This window comes from Sapajus apella, unplaced genomic scaffold (genome assembly GCF_009761245.1).
Source record: "Sapajus apella isolate SASKATOON/1434 unplaced genomic scaffold, GSC_monkey_1.0 scaffold53, whole genome shotgun sequence".
NCBI lineage: Eukaryota > Metazoa > Chordata > Mammalia > Primates > Cebidae > Sapajus > Sapajus apella.
The window spans coordinates 9779778-9797151 of NW_022436993.1; the positions used below are offsets into that span (position 1 = coordinate 9779778).

At 40.6% G+C, this 17374-nt stretch overlaps 1 protein-coding gene across 6 annotated transcripts in view; it reads right to left on the bottom strand.

Moving 5' to 3' along the window:
- CACNB2 (calcium voltage-gated channel auxiliary subunit beta 2) overlaps window positions 1-17374 on the bottom strand; it is a 397329-nt gene that overhangs the window by 256898 nt on the left and 123057 nt on the right. For 2 of the 6 annotated variants that reach the window (XM_032243942.1, XM_032243940.1), the window contains exon 1: window positions 15347-16750. The exons of the other annotated variants lie outside the window; for them this stretch is intronic. In XM_032243942.1, the coding sequence (XP_032099833.1) occupies window positions 15347-15394 (48 nt within the window). In that variant the 5' untranslated portion in view covers window positions 15395-16750. Of the gene's footprint in view, window positions 1-15346; window positions 16751-17374 lie in introns of those variants that run through there. 6 annotated transcript variants of the gene reach the window in all.

Genomic DNA, 17374 nt, shown 5'->3' on the forward strand with positions numbered 1-17374 from the left:
CTTCAACTTTTAAATTATGTTCAGGGGTACATGTGTAGGACGTGCGGGTTTGTTACCTGGGTAAACATGTGCCATGGTGTTGTGCTGCACAGATCATCCCATTACTTAGGTATGAAGCTCAGCATCCACCAGCTAGTCTTCCTGATGCTTAATATGAGACTAATGTTCTGTACAGGCTCTTCCATCAGCTCCTAGAAGCTGATATTCAGAACCAGGTGTGTCTGTCGTCTCTTGTATCTATTCTGTTATTATGAAGCTAACCTTTCCCCTTCATGAAGCTGGCATTAACAAGATAAAGCTGGGAAATGGGTTTGGAAAGCTAGTATTTAGATGGCACAACAGTATTTAAATCTGGCCCTCAGAAGCCTGGCAGTAAACTAAAGTCTATAGCCAGAAATCAAATCACAGGGCAAACTAAGAGAACTCTGAGCTGCTGCCATTTTCTTCAGATAGCAACGGAGGGCAGCTGTCAGGGAGAAATCCTGGCTGACTTAATAACTGCATAAAATGCCACAAGAAACACCCGTCTCATCAAGGACATAAAAAGGTAAACATAGGGCCAGGGTCGGTGGCTCATACGTGTAATCCCAGCACTTTGGGAGGCCGAGGTGGGTGGATCACCTGACGTCAGGAGTTCAAGACCAGCTGGTCAACATGGTGAAACCCCATCTCTACTTAAAAATACAAAAATGAGCCTGGCGTGGTGGCTCATGCGTGTAATCCTAGCTACTCAGGAGGCTGAGGCAGGAGAATCGCTTGAACCTGGGAGGCAGAGGTTGCAGTGAGCTGAGAGCGTGCCGTTGCACTCCAGCCTGGGCAACAAGAGAGAAAAAAAAAAAAAATTCAACTCATAAAATGTCAGCTTTCATCTCCTTTCTTTTTTATGGATTAGAATCCAAATCAGTGTCTTTTAAAAGGGTATTCTTTAATCTGATTGTTCTGTCAATCATGGCTCAAGAGTTAAATTTATTGGAAAAAAATAAAACTGTGCATTAAGAAATCATACAGAGGGAAGAAATGAAAAATCAGAAAAGTACCCTCCAGCCCTGATGGTTTTTCTCTTTGAAGTCGAGATTCATTTTGAAATTTTAAGTGTTTTTTGGTGTGTAGAAATAAGAATCCTATTATTTTAAAATGATTATAAGCATGTTGCAATTATAGTTTAGAAATGAAATTTCTATGAAATTGGTGCTTTGAGGAGGACTGATCAAGGATTATTTTAAATAATACATTTTTAAAGCCATCCGACTTTAAATTAAGTGAAGGTCTGTACTATATAAGAAAAAAGTTGTGGATTTCTTTTTAAAAATATTTATAACCCTGAAGGAAGAGAGGTCATGACATAGAGAAGCTCTGACCCTTTCTTCATTCATCTTTAATCAAACAAAAATTCAGAGGCAAACCTTGCTTAGGGCACTGACATACAAAGTGAGAAATTCTAGGGTCTTTTTGTATTGCTGCCATCTTCAGACTGGAGAAGCGGGCATTCAGGAGGAAGCTGAGGAACCTTCTTGCACAACCTTAAGTCACTTTTTAAAATATTTTCAGTGTTCTTTCAGATAAAAATGAGTTCGGAGGGGTGCTGATAGTTACTCATAGCTTGAACAATTTGTAAAATACTTTTTTTTCCTTTCTACTGCAGGTGACTTCTCTTTTTTTTCTGGACTGGCATTTATTTTCATCAACATAAGTAGCCAGGCTGATTTATTTTACCCAAATTCACCTTACTCAAAGGAGGCTGCCAACAGACTACACAATGTAGTCCACAATACATAGGACATCCTCCTCCTGTGGCATCCATAATGATTTCACAGTTAGAGATTAGTAGGACCCCCAAGGAGTGGAACTTTCTGGAAAAACAAACTCCAAATTCTATCTTCCCTTCTAGATATTCATCAGAACTGTGTCTGTTCAGACCTGTGGTTCCACCAAGAAGAAATTCTAAGAAGAAGAAGAAGAAATATATGGTATGAACTGGATCTAGAAGTAGAAGCTGCACCGTGCAAGGAATTAAGAGTATATGGTATTTCGTTTTAGTTATTTCATAAATACATTCTTCAAAGTGTTGCCCAGTCCATTCTGCTAACTTCTACCAGAACTCAGTATTATAATTCAATAAGTTGCCAATACTTACTGAATATCTGTGTAAAATCTTTATTGCCACGACTACTTAATTCAAACATTGAATCCCTACTCTGAAAGTTTTTGCTGGGTACAAATCCTACTGGAAAGGCAATTCTGTATTTTGAATTCTGGATGATTCCTCATAAACTCCATCACCATTAGCTACCATTTCCATAATCCCCATTTATGTAATGAGGAACATCAGCATTGCTAAGCTTAAATACGTTAATTCTTCACTTTCTAAGCTTTTGCCACAGAAGAATATGGTTCATTTTTTAAAATGGTATCATTAGGTTCTATGTAGGTGCAAAAAATATCTGCGGCTTTTATCTGCCCAGGATTCATTCCCCCACCCCTCCCCCCTTTTTTTCCCCAGAAAACAGCACTTGGGTTTTTCCCCAGGGAAATCTTCCTCTCCCTCCACTGTCTGCAGGCTTGGTGAGAGAGCCAGTCAAGTTGCCCTCCCCTCTCCTGGCCTGGGGAGATCAAGCCAGGTCACTCTTATCCTCTCTGCTAGGAACTTGAACCTTGAGACACCTGACACCAGTTGACTTGAGGTGAGCTGACTCACCTCAAAAGATGGACTCCGAAGAGCCCTGCCATAGTTCCCAATACTGAAATTCTCAGAGCAGCCCTAACCTTCAGATTTCCTTCCATAGCTCTGCTATTGGCCAGTAGCCCTCAATTGATAATGATGCACACTGAAGTCACACTGAGAGATTATTAAACATTAAATTATCAAGATCCATCCCTGAGACTCAGAGTCCATGGGTCTAGGATGGTTTCCAGGGATCTGTATTTTTTTTGACAAACATCCCTGATAATCCTAATGCTAGTGACCCAAAGGACATACTAAGAAGCTGTATTGGGCCCTTCTCATGCTGCTTTAAAAAAAAAAAAAAAAAAAAGAGACATACCTGAAACTGGGTAATTTATAAAAGAAAGAGCTTTAATGGAGTTAGAGCTCCTCATGGCTGGGGAGGCCTCACAATTAAAGGCAGAAGGCAAAGGAAGAGCAAAGGCACGTCTTACACGGTGACAGACAAGAGGGCTGGTGCAGGGGAACTCCCCTTTATACAACCATCAGATCTCAGGAGACTTATTCACTACCATGAGAACAGCATGGGAAAAATCTGTCCCCATGATTCAATTACCTCCCACCTGCCCCTTCCTATGACTCGTGAGGATTACTTTACACTTCAAGGTAAAATCTGGGTGGAGACATAGAGCCAAACCCGATGAGAAGCATTACTACAAACCTCCAATCAATTTCTTCTTTTAAATTAGTAAGAGGTGATTTGTATCATGTATCACCGAATTACATTATCTACCCTCACTAAAGTTTTGGAAGATAATTATGAATACAGAGGCACAGAATTTTGGGGGAGAGAGGAAGGGAGGGATTCCAGATCTTTCAAGCAGATTCTTTTAGCTCACCCTTCCTTGACATCTTGCCCTGTCTCCCTTAACTAGGAGGGTTGAAAGTCATTAAGAAGCCTCTGTTCCTATTAAGACCATATCCCACTTATCTGTGTAGAAAAAAAGGTTGTGATCCACTCAGCTGAGCAGCTTTCACGTTGTTTCATAATATCTTATCTGCTCCAAAGAAACAACTGATTCACCCAATAATGAAACTACCATAGAGAAGTCAATGGGACATTTTCATGGAAGCTTCACAGACTGGCTGAAAACATTACCAGAAAAAAAGAAAGGAAGAAAGAAAAAAATGGTAAGAGATGGAAATTGCAACAGAACCCTTGTCTCTTTCTCTCTTTATTCAAGTTTATGGTTTGGAAATCAGGGTGAGTTACATAAATTATTTATTCCTTTGATGTTAGGGAGGAGAATGGTGATCTACTCATCACAAAAGTACAAGGAAGAAAAAAAAACCCAGTAAACAAAAAATAAAGCTACTTCTGATGATTCAAACAGATGAGAACTGGCTATTATTGGGAAGAGAACAAACACAGGAGTCTGGCTCAATGGGAAACAGATCTATTCAGCAGAAAGGTCAGCTGGCAATGAAAGCCTCTAAACCAACAACACAAAAGGCTGCTTCAGAGAACCGCTACCTGCCTATGCTGCAACCAGGGGAAGGAAGGAGGAAGGACACATCTCCTAAAATAGGAGCTGCTTGCTTTATATACGGTAAAGATGTTAGGGAAGATAGCCATTAAAGCCTTTAACTCAAGGCTATAAATAATCTGATGGTGTTTTTATTTTTAAATGGCTGTGCTTGATGATACGTTTTTGTTTTTAAATATGTTTTTGTTTTTAAACATATTAACTTTTTAAACATATTATTACTCACTGATGTTTTAAAACAAAGTGAGTTTGTGGGTTTTAGTCAATTTCATGCTTTCAATCAGTACTCAGATCTCTTCTGCACTTCAGCAGGTCCTAGCTGCTTCTTGCTTTAAATCCTCAAAAGAAATACAAAGAATATCATCTAAATCAGGAAAAGAGGCCAAAAGAGGAAATGATTACATAGTTTCAAACTCTAGCAACCAAATTTCTCTTCTATTTTATTCATATTGACCAGACCAAGGAACATTTATACCATCACAAAGCTCTGTGTGTATATGTGTGTTTAGACACACAAGTATATAGTGAATTTCACACATATCACATAAATCAATGAAGAATCTGGGGGGAGCTTCATATACTCACTGAGATTATTACCTGCTATTCCCCCAAAATGACATACTATAATGACAAGTAGGAATAAAGTAAATATTTGATATTTCCCCAGCATTATGTATATATGCATTCAACAATTACGTCTTGAGTGTCTGTGAGAGGCCAGGCATTCTTGCTGGGCAACAGATATAACAAAAAAAAAAAAAAAAAAAAAAAAAAAGAAAGAAAGAGACTTAGGCCCAAAGGTGGGCAGACAACTAAAGGGATAATTAGGAGAAGGTAGGGTGAGCATTACTATAGGGGAAAAGCAAGGATACCTAACCAAGACTATGGAGGCGCACAGGCAAAAGAAAGACGGTTGTTGGGCAACTGTGTGAGATTCAATGCCACTGGGACTTCAGAGGATGAAGTTGCTGAGAGTTGAGGCTAAGGAGACAAACAATGGCTTGATCAAGAAGTGCCTCATAGCAATACTGCTCAGATTGCGCTCATATTGTCAGAAAATGGGAACCAACTGGGGGCTTAAAGCAGAGAAATACCATGATTGCTCTTGAGAAAAACCACAATGGGAGTTCCAATGTGGAGAATGGATGTTGGAGGATGAAGACCAAGGTGGGGTGACCAGTTAGGAGGCTGCTGATACGGTTTGGCTTTTTCCCCACCCAAATCTCATCTGGAATTGTAATCCCCATAATCCCCACTTATCGAGGGAGGGACCTGGTGGGAGGTAACTGGATCATGGAGGCAGTTCCTTCCATGCTCTTCTTGTGATAGTGAGTTCTTATGAGGTCTGATGGTTTTATAAAGGGCTCTTCCCCCTTTGCTCTTTTCTCTCTCCTGCCACCATGTCAAGAAGGTGCTGACTTCTCCTTCACCTTCTGCCATGACTGTAAGTTTCCTGAGGCCTCCCTAGTTATGAGGAACTGTGAGTCAAATATCTTTCCTTTATAAATTACCCAGTCTTGGTTATTTCTTCATAGCCGGGTGAGAATGGACTACTGCAGTTGCTGTGGTAATGTGGGAAGGAAATAGCAGCCTGCACTAGGATAGAGATGGGTGGAATAGAAAGAAAAGACTCCAGATCTCTCAAGGAAGTAGGAATGACTGAACACGATTGAATGGATCAGAAAGTAAAGAAGAGGGACAGTGACCATGTTTCTGACTTGGACAATGGAGAATATAACAATGTCATTTAATCTAACCAGAAAATGAGGAGTAGATACAAGTAGGGGTGGGAGAGTGGAAGGGAGAAGCAGAGAGAGGGAGGAACAGGACCTCAATGATGGAGCTCAGTCTTGCATAGACCTTGTTTACAATGCCTGGAGAGTTTCCAAATAGAGATGGCTAGAAACTTTTGAATATGGGTCTAAAACTTGGAAGAAAGATCTGAGCTGGGCATATTGATTTGGTAGCCATTGACGTATGTGCAAAAAAGTTTAACTTCAATTTCCCTAGCTATTTTTTCTAGGCCTATTGTTTTTTTTTTTTTTTTTTCAGATTTCTTCAAAGCATTCTTCCAAGATTATGTTACCATCCACCAGCTTCTCTAGAGTTGAAGACAGGCTTATGACCACTTGAAGGAATACCAACATGGCAAGACATTGAATTTATCGGATGTAGATGAGGAGAAATAGGAAAAGAAAAATAGAGATAGGAGAATATGGTATCACAGAAGTGAAGGGAAAAGTGTTTTAGACAGTGGGATGGGGCCATGTCGAACACACTTGACCATCTGAGCATCATGAGTGGTATGTATCTTTAGTGGAGGATTATGACTCAGTAGGCTAGCACAAATTAATGGAAATATCTCTTAAAATGATATAAATTCACCTGCTTAGATCTCACATATTCCTTCTGACCTTCATTTACTTAGGAAATGTGCGAGCAACCAAGGCATACCACAGTGCAAATCAGCTCAGTAGGATTTGACCACCCTTCATGGAACAGATTCTTATCATGCAAAGCAAAGTACTTAACCCTAACCCTCCATTAAGCACCTCCACATGTAACATCCCGTGAAGGCCAGGCCTACAGAAAAAGCCAGACCTTGCCCTTCTTTATTCCAAAGTACTTTGAGTATATATGACAATTCTCAATCAACAGACTCCTCGATTTATGGAATACTTTTGCTCAATGTATTTCAAGTTGAGTGTTTTCTAGTAAGCTCAGAGGTAACATATATTTAAATGTTATAAGCCTTTCTAAAAAAAGGTGAGGGATAAACTAATTTTAAGGCATGTGTCACATTAAATATTTATTATTAAATTAAAGCAGACTTATTATATCATACTTAATGATGTAAAAGGTAAAATCTCACCTGCTCCTTTATAATCTCATTTTCATGAGCTGTTTGTATATTGTTAAAGTATTTTAGACCTCTATACCCCCAAACACCAATATAAATGCAAACACATGTAGAATAAATGCAATCATACTATATACACTGCTCCACATCTTAATTTTTATATAACATATTCTCAGACTACAGAACTCCTTCCATGTGAGTCTATACAAATCTAGCTTTTCCTCTTTAAAGATCATATGCTATTTCCTACTATAGGTGGTAGAACATTTATTTTTTCCTATTGTCAGATGATCCTGTCGTGTCAAACACATTTTAATGTTCCAGAAACTTATATATTTCCACCACTAGACTAGACTTTGCTGAGAACAGAGATGAAAGGTTCAATTCCTCTCTGCATTTCTAACTTTCAGAATAGCCCTGGGCAAAGAGCAGGGACTCAGTAATTGCTTCATAAATGAACAGTTAGATGATGACCACTACAGCCCTACCTAATTCAATCCACTTTACAAAAGCTTTCTTTAAAACAATGGGGGCATCCTTCTAAAAGGGACTGCTCTTTTTCAGCACAGAAGTGGTGCTCAGATGCACGGCCAGGTGGGGATAACTGCAATGAAAAGAGTTCTCATTAAGCGGTGGCTCGAGCCCTTAATCCTGGCACTTGGGAGGCTGAGGTGGGCGGATCACCTGAGGTCAAGAGTTCAAGACCAGCCTGACAAACATGGTGAAACCCTGTCTCTACTAAAAATACAAAAAAATTAGCCAGGGTTGGTGGTGGGTGCCTATAATCCTAGCTACTCTTGAGGCTGAGACAGGAGAATCACTTGAACCCAGGAGTCGGAGGTTGTAGTGAGCTGAGATCATGCGACTGCACTCCAGCCTGGGCAACAGAGAGAGAGACTGTCTCAAAAAGAAAAAAAGGGCCGGGCGCGGTGGCTCAAGCCTGTAATCCCAGCACTTTGGGAGGCCGAGGTGGGTGGATCACGAGGTCAAGAGATCGAAACCATCCTGGTCAACATGGTGAAACCCCGCCTCTACTAAAACTACAAAAAATTAGCTGGGCATGGTGGTGCGTGCCTGTAATCCCAGCTACTCAGGAGGCTGAGGCAGGAGAATTGCCTGAACCCAGGAGGCAGAGGTTGCGGTGAGCCGAGATGGCGCCATTGCACTCCAGCCTGGGTAACAAGAGCGAAACTCCGTCTCAAAAAAAAAAAACAAAACAAAAAAAAGTTCACATTTACTTGAGTACTTACTACGTGCCAAGTGTTTTCATAGTTTAACACATTTAATAATCACTGAAAACTTAAGAGTAAGATTCTATTATTATCCTTGTTTCATAGAAAGGACAGGTGAGGAACAGGGTGATGGAGTGACCTGGAGAAGGTTCTCCAATGTGTAAAGGCTGGGCCCCTGTCCCGGAGTCTGGTCATTTACACATTAAGCTCCCTCTCCAATGGGAAGAAAACGTGTTGAGTGTTAACTGGGGCCATGCTGGGAGGTGCTAAGGCAACTGGAGGGTCCCATGCCCCTGAACATTTGCAGACAAGCTCATTCTCTACACATGCCGAGAGGTTGCCAACCACCAACTTAACTTCATTTTCCTGCAGCTGTACTCCTTAATGTTTATAGGAAAGTTTACCTTCTTTTCTTTTCTTTTTTGAGACAGAGTCTCACACTGTCACCCAAGCTGAAGTGCAATGGCGTGATCTCAGCTCACTGCAAACTCCATCTCCAGGGTTCAAGTGATTCTCATGCCTCAGCCTCCTAAGTAACTGGGATTACAAGTGCTCGCCACCACGCCTCACTAATTTTTGTATTTTTAGTAGAGATGGGGTTTCACCACGCTGGTCAGGCTGGTGTTGAAATCTTGACCTCAGGTGATCCACCCACCTTGGCTTCCCAAAGCGCTGGGATTACAGGAGTAAGCCACCACACCTGGCCTCTTATCTTCTTTTAATAAAATGTCATTATGTATTGGAGGTTTTTAATTAAAGCCAAATCTAAAGCTCTGAAAAATTTAAGGATTTTAACGTGGTCAATATTAAAAGCTACTACTAATAAAAACACACGCAGTTCCAAGTAAGAAAAGTTAGCAATATGTTACCAAAATACACATATGAACTTGACATTAAAAGACACAGGTCTTAAAAGCCAAATATCATCCTTAAAGGATATCTTAAGACATACCTGGAAAAGCTCTGAGTGATTTAATGAGACAGTTACACACACACACACACACACACACACACACACACACACACACAAGGCACACACAAATATACATTATATAGTATAAATACACACATATACAAACATATATACACACATACACACACACACGTGCCTTTAAAAATAATTTACCACTAAAATACATTTCCCAAAGCATATATAAGTGTATAGCTCAAACTTATTTTATTTATTTTTATTTTTTTTGAAATGAAGTCTCGCTCAGTCTCCCAGGCTGAAGTAAAGTAGCACAATCTCGGCTCACTGCAGTCTCCACCTCTGGGGTTCCAGTGATTCTCCCACCTCAGCCTTCTGAGTAGCTGGGATTACAGTCCTGTGCCACCATGCTCAGCTAATTTTTTGTATTTTCAGTAGACATGGGGTTTCACCCTGTTGGCCAGGCTGGTCCTGAATGCCTGACCTCAAGTTACCTACTCACCTTGGCCTCCCAAAGTGCTGGGATTATAGATGTGAGCCACCATGCCCGGCCTGCTCACACTTATTTTAACTGGTAGAACAATTCTGATCACTTGTGAAAAGTATAAATTATGAGTGAAAAACCACAATTTTAAAAAAAGTGTATTACCTACACTCTGCTAACCAGAAGTCTCTGTGAACTGGTACTTCTCTAGCCCAGAGATAATTGATTTTTATACCCAGAAGCACTACAACATTTTCATGTTAATTAAATTTAATTATAATCCCATTATTTCAACTTGGAAAGACATTCCAAACAAAATGAACAAAGCACCATACATGGAATAAGAGTCAATTTCAGCTTGAATCTCAGCTTGACCATCCTCAGACTCTGGGGCTTTTGGCAGTACAGTGTATTTCCCTGATCTGAAGTTTTCTCCTCTATAAAATGAAGTATCATCACTTCTTTTGCCTACCTCTAGTGATCGCTTTAATGTCTAATGAAATCGTGGGCATAAAGGTACTTTGTAAACTTTGAAGGACTATGTGAATGTGCATTGGGTAATTATAACAATCGGAATTTAACTAGAGTACCGAATTGCTTAAGTTATGCAATATATACAAATGCAATGACATTGGGTGACATTTAAATGCCCTGCAAGCTCAAAGGTGATCATATACTATGGAAAGCGTGATCTTATAAGAGATCAGTAATATCTGGACTACGTCACTTTCCAGTATCTACTCATTGACTGAAGCTTTTCAAGACTATTAGTAGTTAGCAATTAACACAGGCAAGAACCAAGAAGACAGCAAGTTCCTCTCTCTGCTTCATGATCTCTTATCACAGTGACTACTCGTTTTTGAAAAACAGCTACATATCAGGCCAGAAGGAAGTGCGAACAAACATTATTTCATCTTAACTCCCACAATAAACTTTTGAAATTATACTATTATCCTAATTAATGGATGAGAAAACTGAGGCTCAAAGAAAGAAAAGAACCCCACTATCACACAGTAAATTAATGAGTATATCAAAATTCAAACCCAGGTTAAGTCTGATTCCATTTGCATCTATCTCTCTCTGTAACATTTGTCCTTAATGATTTTGTTATGCTAATCACCAGGTGCTTTTCTCCTTGCCAGTTCTTTTCTGAAGGAAAATGCCTCCAAAGACAGGTGACCTAAGATAAAAAGAAGCAAGATACTTGAACAGGTAATTCGCAAAAGAAGATGGCCAAATGGCCAGGCATGATGACTCATGCATGTAACCCTAGCACTTTGAGAGGCCAAGGAGGACAGATTCCAAGGTCAGGAGTTCAACACTAGCCTAGTCAATATGATGAAATCCCATCTCTACTAAAAATACAAAAATTAGCCAGGAGTGGTGATGGGCGCCTCTAGTCCCAGCTACTCAGGAGGCTGAGGCAGGAGAATTGCTTGAAACTAGGAGGTGGAGGTTGCAGTGAGCTGAGATTGTGCCATTACACTCCATCCTGGGTGACACAGCGAGACTCGGTCTAAAAAAAAAAAAAGAAAAGAAAAAAAAAGAAGATGGCTAAATGGTCAATAAATATATGAAAAGGTGCTTGACTTCATCAGTTATCAGGGAAATGCGGAGCAAAGCCATCATTGGATACTTCGACATACTCACCAGACAAGCTAAAATGCAAATGACAATACCAGGTGTAGGCAAGGCACACAGGTGGGAGTGAACATTGATCCGATGTTTCAGAAAGCCGTTGACCAACTTCTACTTAAGCACAATGTATGTACACTGTACCCTTTGACTTGGCAATTTCATTCCTTGATTTGCATCCAACAGAAATGCATTCATAAATGTTCACAATATGGCATGTCCCAACTGTTTATAACAGTACTATTTATGATCGTCCCAAACTGGAAACTACCCAAATGCCCATCAACAGTAGAATGGATCACTAAGTCATAGCAAAGCCACACAATGGAATATTATAAAGCCATAAGCACAAGAAACTACTACCTCACCCATGTGTAGCCACATGGATTAATAGCATGAATACAGGCTGGGCACGATGGCTCACACCTGTAATCCCAGCACTTTGGGAGGCTGAGATGGGTGGATCACGAGGTCAGGAGATAGAGACCATCCTGGCTAACACATTGAAACCGGTCATGGTGACATGTACCTCTAGTCCCAGCTACTCAGGAGGCTGAGGCAGGAGACTCATTTGAACCCAGGAGGCGGAGGTTGCAGTGAGCTGAGATCATGCCACTGCACTCCGGCCTGGGCAATGGAGAAAGATTCTCTCTCAAAAATAAATAAAATAAAATATCATGAATACAACAATGAATAACACAAGCTGAATGGGGGAAGAGTACATGCTATTTGAGTTCATTTGAATACAATCCAGAAACAGGAAAAAACAACCCACGATGTTAGAAGTCAGATTCGTGGGTACCCTGGGGGAGGCAGGGGGCAGCTGGAATTGGAAGGGAGGAGAAGGGAGCTCACAATGTCTGGCTTCTCGATTTGAGTGTTGGTCACACAGGCCTGTTCGCTTTGAGAACAGCCTTCAAGCTCAACACTTGTAACTCCTGCACCCACTTTTGTTATGTATGTTATCCTTCAACAATTACGTATTTTAAAATAGCCAAAAGGGTATTGGATTGTTTGTAACTCAAAGGATAAATGTTTAAGGGGATGGATACCCAATTTTCCATGATGGAATTATTACGCATTGCATACTAGCATTCAAACATCTCACGCACCCCGTAAATATATACACCTATTATGTGCTCAAAAAATTAAAACATTTTTTAAAAAGCTTACCAAGAAGAGTTAGTATCTCTGCTCCGCAAAGCATGCAAATGTCAGTACTTCAGAAGTGTTTCACAGAAATGCACACCGAGCTTACCATGTTTATAAGTCCTTTTAAATTTAAGAGTATTTATTCAGCTCACAGATTTTCATGTCCTTAACGAAATAGCAAGACAGTTTAGGTAAACACAGGAAGTACTTCTGAGCTGTAAAGCTGGGTTCTAAAAGAATGATGGTTAGGAGTAAACAAAAGAATGAAGACTAGATATTGAACCTCAATAATTATGTCAAGAATAAAAGGCTTCTGCATTGAGTCTTGAAGAGCAAGAGAAGGGTACAGCCTACAGCCTCCTTCTGGGAGCCCGCTGCTCAGAGAGGTTTTGAATCTGAAGGTAACGTTAAACAAGTGAGGGGAGGGAACCTAAGAAAAGCAACAGCTTAGAAAGGTAAAAACCTAGAAATAAAGAACTGTGGCATATGCATATAACTTTCTTTGAAACCCACAAAACTTTCCTATTCTTTCTGAAAGACAATGTTTGAGTAGGAGGAATTCTTAAGAAAGCTGTCATACTAAAAGAAAAAAGGTATAAGAACTAGTGAAAGATTAAGATGCATGCACACATAGATGCATATTTATCAACTGATTTGCATTATATCAAAAATATATTCTGTATAGAATTATACCAAACAGATGCAGACATACACGTATGTATATACATATTGGAATTTAGTTTCAGTATTATCTCAACTGTCATTCCTTGAAATTGACAACAGATTTTGAGAAGGGACACCAGGACAGCCCAACCAGTGTGACAAGGTCCTAAACACTAGCAACACAGAGGGGTCTGGCTGCCCTTTGAATTCAACGAGCAGCCTCAAGACTCATCTGCTTTGTGGACAAATCAAAAGTCTCTGTCACAGACAGATGCACCGTGGGTTCTCTTCCTCCAAGGAAAAAAACTGGTTTCGGATTTAGTGTATCTTCCACTCTGGGTTGGCCATGTATAAAGAAAGCTGTAATCCATAAGGTATCAAAGAAGAGAGGTTACAACAGCAGCAGGTGGCTTAGGGGCTAGGCTTCCTAAGAGAGAAACACTCTAAAGGAAAGAAAAATTTATTTCTAGTGACCAAGGGTATGCGTTTCTTTTATCTTTAAAAGACATTTGTGCTATATATTTTCTGGTACTTTATCCAAAACACAGGGTAAAAATGTTGGAGAATAAGCAGATGAACCAAGTCTCTGTATCTTTCAGTCAAGACTTCAAAAATCCAGATTTCTCTGCCTCTTCTACTTATTTACATGTTTGATGTAAGGAAAAGAACTAAAATAAGTAGGGGAAAATTTTGTTGCTTTGTTGGAGGCCTTATTTCAGAATTTCTGTATTCAGTAGGCACACATAACCACGAGTTTCTTCTAATTCATCATACAAGAATAAACAGAGACACATAAAGCTAAGTAATTCTCACTCTTCATTATTCTAGAAGCTATGGTTTTTTAAATTGAAATGATTTTTGTTTTTAACTTAAGGTTTTCTTTAAGTGGCTAATCTTATACTCTAAAAAGTTTATAACACTTATTCCCAAATCTTATTTAAAAAGCAATTAGTTTTTTGATTGGATAAAAACCATCTATCCCTGCAGACGCTGGCTTTGGAAATCTTGGCTGGTTACCTCACTATTCCATTGATTTCTGATATGTCAACTGTTGCATTCAAAAGACAAATGGCACCAAATATGCAACAATGACAAAAACCTTTAAATGATAAGGGGTTTTCATGCTTTCATTTAATCAAATTGAATAAGATCTGACCGTATGGTTATCCCTTCCCGGCCCTCCCACCCCACCCCCTCACTGTTTCCAACTTTATTACTGATCTCATATTAGATTTTGACCTTGTCCTGAAAGTGTCACGTGTATCTCTGTTTGTGGCCCATTTTCCAAGGTCATGGGTTTCTTTACCTTCAATACTTGAAGTATCGATTAGCTTGCTTTGTCAATGTTCTATGTGTTTTGCAGCCAGGAATGTCAAACCAGTGTTAAGCAATTCAGCACTGCAGTTTGCCCAGCCTGCATAAACCTCCTGCTCCCTTTCACATCCCTCCCTGAAAACAGAGTGGCTGCACGCAAAAGGGGTAGGAAATCAAGCCAGCGCTTGCTCGGAGCTGCTCGGCGAGTGTACGGCACAGCATATTTCAATTAGCATCCAATCACGTTAAGTAGTGATACTTCAATATTTGTGTGAGCCTGCCTTGTAGAATTTAATGCTCAGACAGCCATTTTGCAAAAGACAGCAGGGCCGGGAAAGAAGGGCTATTTCAGTGAAAGAGTCATACGATGATAAAGCTGTTGCAACAGCTGTGTCATCCATCCAGTGATTATTATCTACTATTTTTCTGAAGCGGCAAAAAATAGGATTCTGTGTTAGCCTCTGTGCCTATCTATAATTTGTCAAACTCCATAGTATTTCTCCCCCCCCCACCATGCCATCATTCAAATATGAAAACAGGACTACTCTAGGTGACAGAGAATATCAACTGGTTTGAATGAGACAAATCTCTGAGACAATGGTCTTCTCAAAGCCATCCCTGTGCAAGTGATTTCCAACCTTATCAAAGTCACAAGGCACAAAAGATAGATAAAAACATCTCTGGGTGGGGGAAAATATCTCAGAATCTCCTATACCTCAGATTCCTTGAAAACTCCGGGTACGAAATGATCAACTGTCTGGTTGGTTCAGCACAGGGATTAAAAACAGCCGAAAGAGGCAACATGCACCAGACAGACACGAATAGTATTTTCAGCTCCCAGCTGCAATTCTACAGCAATAGAAACTTACATAGGACACCCGTACTCGCCGGCGATGCACCAGCCCGCAGCACTGCATGAAGAGGGGGCAGAACGCAGTCAGCGTGTGGCTTCACCAAGCTGCACTGTGCCTTGTCTTCCCGTCACAGCCTCGGTCCATTTCTTCCCACCTTCTACTCCCAGGTAAGAGGCATGAGCAAATCACTTAGCTTCTGCCTCCTAGGTAGTTTCTAAAAAAGCCACCGTTCCTGCAGGCATGCCAAAACTTTGTTCTCCCCTGTTTGTCTTTTTTTTTTTTTTTTTGGGAGGGGGGCGTAATTTGAGATCTTCTTCAAGGGGGTTTCCTATTTGCAGAAATCTACAAGAAGTAGCATTAATTTTCCGGAAGTAAGTATTGCTAACACAGAGTTAGGACTGTCCAGATCATCAGAGTTTCTTGGTGACGCTTTTACAGTAGCCATTCTCAACTCGGGAGATGTTCAAACATTTGAGAATCTTGCATTTCATGACCCTGCAGTATTCTGCTTTTAAAAAGGAGGAGGCCTATTCCTGCTGCTGTTTATGTGACTGCTTCTTAGAACGCTGCTGCTCCTGCTCCCGCGGCTGCTCGGCTATGATTGCCTTCTTCACAATGCACAGGCTGACAGCAGCATCCTGGATTCACTGTTACCTCTGTAATGTTTTGGGCATATCTGATTTGCTACTTCTCCCTCCTCCCCTGACCCTGAAAAATGACTGAGTCTAGACTCTAATTCACTGTGGATTCCTAGGACTACAGAAGCATCCTCCACACGGTCAGATGCTTTGTCCTGCAGTAGGTATTTCACATGAATTGTAAGGAGGATCGCCGGAGTGGCCTCAGGACCTGACTCGCTCAAGCAATGCGGCGCACAGTTGTTTGGTGCTCACCGGCAAATATTCATTTTCTGGGTTAAAGCACGTTAAATAAACATAACTGTGGAAGGCGAATTCGATCAGACTCAGACCTCATTAATTCATTAGATCACATACCACCTACGATTTAGATACAATGAACAACATAAGGCTGCCTTCCAAGTGTGAAAGCTCCCAAGTCAATACTCTTTGTAAGCTATTATTTAGATCTTTCCCTAAAGACCCAGTTTTCAGGGACTGAGCTGATCCTAATATTCTCCCTCAAGACCTTGTACATGTCACTCCAAAAGAGATGCATCATTAAGACATGTGGAGATTCAGCTGTTCATTTGTATGATATCAGCCATTCTAATACGCAATGACTCATAAAATGCTTCAGTGTGTCATAGCTATTGATCCAAATGTGCCCCCATGTCCAAGTCATTCCGTATTCTGTGGAGACCTAAGAAGATATGTTAATGATGTCATATCACATATTAACCACCACTCTGTTCTTTAGGTCCCTGGAAAAATAAAAGACAATTAATTCTCAACACTTTTTCAGTATTTTCTTAAGGCTATTTATTTATTGATTTATTTTTAGAGATAGGGTCTCATTCTATCGCCCAAGCTGAAGTACACTGGTGCAGTCCTGGCTCACTGCAGCCTTGAACTCTTGGGCTCAAGCAATCCTCCCACTTCAGCCTTCCAAGTAGGTAGGGTTGTAGGTTCATGCCACCACACCTGGCTAATTTTTTTTTTCTCTTTTTGAGACAGAGTCTCACTCTGTCATGCAGGCTGGAGTGCAGTGGCACGATCTCAGCCCACTGCCACCTCTGCCTCCCAGGTTCAAGCAATTTTCATGCCTCAGCCTCCTGAGTCGCTGGGTCTGCAGGTGTACACCACCACCCCCGGCTACTTTTTGTAGTTTTTAAAAAAAATTTTTTAATTTTTTAGTACAGATGGAGTTTCGCCATGTTGGCTAGGCTGGTCTTGAACTCTCAGACTCAAGTGATCTGCCCACCTCAGCCTCCCAAAGTGCTGAGATTATAGGTGTGAGCCACCATGCCCAGCCTAATTTAAAAAATTTTTTTTAGAGACAGAGGTCTCACTCTGTTGCCCAGGCTGGTCTCAAACTCCTGGCTTCTGGCCATTCTCCTGCCCCAGCCTCCCAAAATGCTAGGAT